Source organism: Lycium barbarum, chromosome 8 (assembly GCF_019175385.1).
Source record: "Lycium barbarum isolate Lr01 chromosome 8, ASM1917538v2, whole genome shotgun sequence".
NCBI classification, from domain to species: Eukaryota; Viridiplantae; Streptophyta; class Magnoliopsida; order Solanales; family Solanaceae; genus Lycium; species Lycium barbarum.
In genome coordinates this window covers 80,257,740-80,262,359 of record NC_083344.1, presented here as the reverse complement: position 1 = coordinate 80,262,359, position 4,620 = coordinate 80,257,740, and the positions used below count along the sequence as shown (strand labels likewise).

The 4,620-nt window shown below is 38.5% G+C and overlaps 1 protein-coding gene across 1 annotated transcript; it reads left to right on the top strand.

The window, feature by feature from the left end:
- The first annotated feature begins 326 nt into the window (after positions 1-326).
- On the top strand, positions 327-4,262 carry LOC132605113 (17.8 kDa class I heat shock protein-like). The gene is made up of 3 exons (XM_060318377.1): positions 327-1,149; positions 2,026-2,076; positions 3,325-4,262. The coding sequence occupies exon 3, from the start codon at positions 3,789-3,791 to the stop codon at positions 4,260-4,262; it is 474 nt and encodes a 157-aa protein (XP_060174360.1). The 5' UTR covers positions 327-1,149; positions 2,026-2,076; positions 3,325-3,788.
- The last annotated feature ends 358 nt before the right edge of the window (positions 4,263-4,620 follow it).

Here is a 4,620-nt window from a genome sequence, read left to right as displayed (position 1 = left end):
TTAATTGAAGTATGCACTTTTGATCTTTACGCTTGTCAATTTTTAAAAATTCAATGAATCAGTAAATGTTAAAATTATTTAGTTATCCCTTTTTTATTACTCTATATATGATAATAATTATAACTTAACAATAATTTAAATATAACCTATTATCTACATAAAAATGGACCAATAACTCACAATTTAATTTATTTATTAAGGTCACATACGATTTTCGGACCAATAACTCATATTTTAATTTATTTATTATTAAGGTTAAATATAATTTTCATAAGGACCATTATCCAAATTCACCAATAAGGATCAAACGTCCCATGATTTAAACAAAAAAATCTCTGTAGTATAGTAGAAGCCCCTATTCCTGTCCAAAAATTAACTGAAGAACATCCTAGATTAGCCTCGAATTGGATAAGTTTCTCGGTTCATCGTCTGCTTTTTTTATACTCTCCAATTCTCCATTATAAATATCACCGCACCTCGTTTCAGTCATCATCAGCAAATCATCAAAGCAAGTCAAATTAAACACTACATACAATCAAAACCAAAAAATCAATCAAGCTTTATACATCTTCTGTTTCTGTTTTCTTCAACCAAAGTTCTCAAAAATGTTACATCCGACATTTTTGCGTATTCGAAAATTTTGAGATAAATTGACTTGTAATAATTAAGGCCATATTTGGACCTTACTTGGTATGAATGTGTAGACTATGAATACGATGGTGTGGAATTACGAAAGGTGGCCAAGTGCAAAAATTGGAATTTTGGAAACTTGTTCCATAAATTACAAGTCTAGCCTACTGGACTCAAAAAAAAAAATAAGAGAAGTGAGGCCCAAATTGGGAAGGCCCAACCGGCCACAAGACTTGATCCAAGCCCATGGATTAAATAATTTCCATGTGAATTATATAGTCATAATTATCCTTAGAAACTTCAAGACAAAGCAAGAGAAACCAAGAAAAAGAAGAGGAGAGAGTTCGGGTGGAAAGAGAGAAAAGAAAGAAAAGAAAGAAAAAAAATTTGGGGCCTAATCTTGGATTCAAAAATTCATTCCTTGTGAAATAACTACTAAGTGCAAAGTCCTCTACAACTTGGTACAATTAGTTTGGCAAGAGGACAACTTTTGTAACAAGTGAAGAACTTGGAGGAAAGGTAAGAATTTTATGCTTTTGACATGTTATGAGAGGTGTATGTATGTTGTAGTAAGTTGAAATGAATGAAAAGCATGGAAATTTTGTGTGTTGAGATTTATGCATGTTGGCCGAATGCATGTGCATATATTACATGTCTTTGATGATTTGAATTCATGTTGTAATTTAGTTGTAGTATGGTGGAAATTGTATTAGAAATGAAAGTGGAATGAATTAGTGAAAGTTGGAGAATATAGTATGTGGCCGTGTGGTACTATGTTGGTTATGGAATATGAATTTAATCTTGTTAGTATGTAAGTGTGTTATGGTGAAATGAATGGAAAGATAATAGTCTTTGTTGTCATGGAAAAATGGTTATTAAGTTGTTGAAGGAAATTATGCAACCTTGTTATGGTTTATGTAAAAATGGAAATGAAAGTATCAAGAGGCAAATTATGATTAATGTTGATGAATTTGGAAGATGGAAATGTGTTATGAACTTGTATGTTGAAGGTTAGGAAAATTGGATAAATTGTGGCTTGATGGAAAGTTTGTATGTTTGTATATCTTATGTATATCTTGTGAAAATGATATGATATGCCCCCGAATCGTGTTGTAATGACTTTGATGGGTGATGAATATGAAAATAATAAGATTGGTTTGAAAGTGTAAAGTCGGAACGGAAAGTTGGCAAATTGTGCCCTATTATGTATTTTGAGCTACTTGTCGTTATTATGAATATTGTTGTTGGGTTGTGTTGATTGTTTGGCTGTATTTAACTTTTGGGGAGGTCATGTATACAGAGGAAATGCTGCCGAAATTTCGGTAGGCAAGTATGTGTTAAGTTTGGACTATTGAAAAGTTGAAACTAACAAATGGTAAACTTGACCATTTCTAGATTTTGGACGAAATTGGAATCGACGCCAAGCGAGCGTAAGGCGCTATCGAGGTATGTAAAGCCTTCCCCTTTATTCTTAGGCATGTTCCGGAAGTGATAGGCTCGGCCGCGAGCCTTAAGTACGACTCCGTTCCTCGGAATTCGAGATGGAAATCCGCTCCAATTCCTTCAGTACAATTGACACCATTTTCTTATAAAATGCCTTCAAAGTGAACTTTTGCACGAAACCTTCCCAAACGGAGTCGGAACACTTCCAAATGATTATGGATGACCTCATAAGGTCTATTATCAGTAATTTACATATGTCGCCTCGAGTTTGTCCGAGGCGGGCCCACAAGGCCCGATGCCTTCTGTATAACCTTAATTACTTTGGTTCTGTCCGATTTTCTCAGAAAACATCTGCACTATTATTTTGACTATGAAATGACTATTTTTTTTATGCAAATTTTACAAAATGATTTCTGGACATCTGAGAATCTGATTCTGATAATAATCTGTCGTGCCTTCCCAAGTAGGACATAGGCGCGTATTATGCATACTAAACGGATACTCTGACTTGACTCGCCGTTTGGCTCCGTTCAGTTTGATTGAGTCTGTATGTTGAGTCTGTATGTATGTTTCTCATTAATCTATTCGTGGCTGTCTCAATGCATTCCTTCACTGCGTCCCGGGCCAGGTTCTGTTATCGTGCATATTCCTCTGCATTGTTCACCGCGTCCCTCGGTGTGCGGGCCGGGATCTGTTTATATCTGTATGATATTATGATCTGTGTATGGGGATGGCGGCCAGGATGGCATATGATCTGATCTGATTCTGTCTGTCCACCGCGTCCCGTACTAAGAGAGTCGGGTTCTGTTACCGCGCCCCCAGACAGGGCCGGGATCTGTACGTATGTATGCATGTGCCATCAGCATTTATATAAGCACATGCCTCTGTATGATTCTGTATGACTCTGTATGACTCTGCATGCATAATTCTGTCCGGCATACTTCTGTCCGTCCGTCTGGATTACGATTTTGTCTGTATGTCCGTAGGGATTCTGATTCTGTATGTCCGTATGGATTCTGATTCTGTATGCCCGTATGGTTTACGATTCTATCTGTCTGTCTGAACCATGATTCTGTCCGTCTGTTGGGATTATGATTCCGTCCGTCCGTTCGATTTATGGTTCTGTCCGCTATATATATATATGCTTTCGGTTCAGATTATGATTATGTATGTTATGTTTCTGCTTTGCATACTCGGTACATTTTTCGTACTGACCCCCGGTTCTTCGGGGGCTGCATTACATGCCCGCAGGTACAGACGCACTAGGTGACACGCCGCCAATGTAGGGTTCTGATTCTGCTGGGTTGAAGAGCTCCCTTGATCCGGAGCGTATACTTTTGGTATATATATCTTCTGTCTTTTGTATATTTTGTATGTATGATAATTCTGGGTACGGCGGGGCCCTGTCCCGTCATCTGATTCTGTATGTCTGTTAGAGGCCTGTAGATATGTATGTGGGTTACGGGTTTCATCTGTTTAGGTAAGTACGAACGATTTTGTGACTCCGTCTGTATGTTAGCCTCATCGGCTTGTCTGTAAATTTCTGTATGTTCAGGTATGTATATGTTCGCGCGCGCCGCATCTGTATCGGCCTGATTCTGTACACATCTGTTTGAAAAAAAAATCTGTATGGTACGAAATTCTGTTAAGTAGGTACGTATGGGTATCCAGTTAGGATACCAGTCGCGGCCCACGGGGTTGGGTCGTGACAAAAAATGTCTCTGATTCCAAGCTTTTTCGGTGGTCGCAAGAGCAACATTTTCGAACCATTTTCCCTCTATGTATGGGACCCATTTGAGGGCTTCCCAATTGCCAATGTCCCATCATCTGCTCGTGCTTGTGAAACCTCTACTTTTACAAATGCAAGAATCGATTGGAAAGAAACCCCACAAGCCCACGTCTTCAAAGTGGATGTTCCGGGGATTAAGAAAGAAGAAGTAAAAGTTGAAGTTGAAGAAGGACGAATTTTGCAGATTAGCGATGAGAGAAACAAAGAGCAAGAGGAGAAGAACGATCAATGGCACTGTATGGAAAGGAGTAGTGGTAAGTTTTTAAGGAGGTTTAGGTTGCCTGAGAATGTTAAAATGGGGGAAATTAAGGCTGCGATGGAGAATGGAGTGCTCACTATGGCTCTTCCAAAAGAAGAAGAGAAGAAACCTGAGATGAAGGCTATTGATATCTCTGGTTAAACAAGTGTAGATTATGTGTCCCTTGTCAATGATGTTTGAAAGTGCAAGGGGGGGGGGGGGGGGGGGGGGGGTGAATTGTAAAATTTTCGATCTGTTAGTCGACTAGGTTAAATCAGTAGTCGACTACTTACTCAGTGAATGCTAAAGTAAGGTGTAGAAAATAAATGACACAAGTATTTTATACTTGTTCAGATTCAATGTGAATCCTAGTCCAGTCCCCTTGGGTTGCAAGGGTGTTCTCTGCAGCTCTTTTATAAGGTTTGGTACAATGGAGGTTTTGAATGAAGTTCCTACGTCTACACTCAAATCACTCTTATTCTTTTTGATACAAAGCCTCACAAACTGTAACTCTCCTTTC

Coding starts and splice junctions, on each gene's coding strand:
- LOC132605113 (XM_060318377.1), top strand. CDS start 3,789: ATGTCTCTGATTCCAAGCTTTTTCGGTGGTCGCAAGAGCAACATTTTC.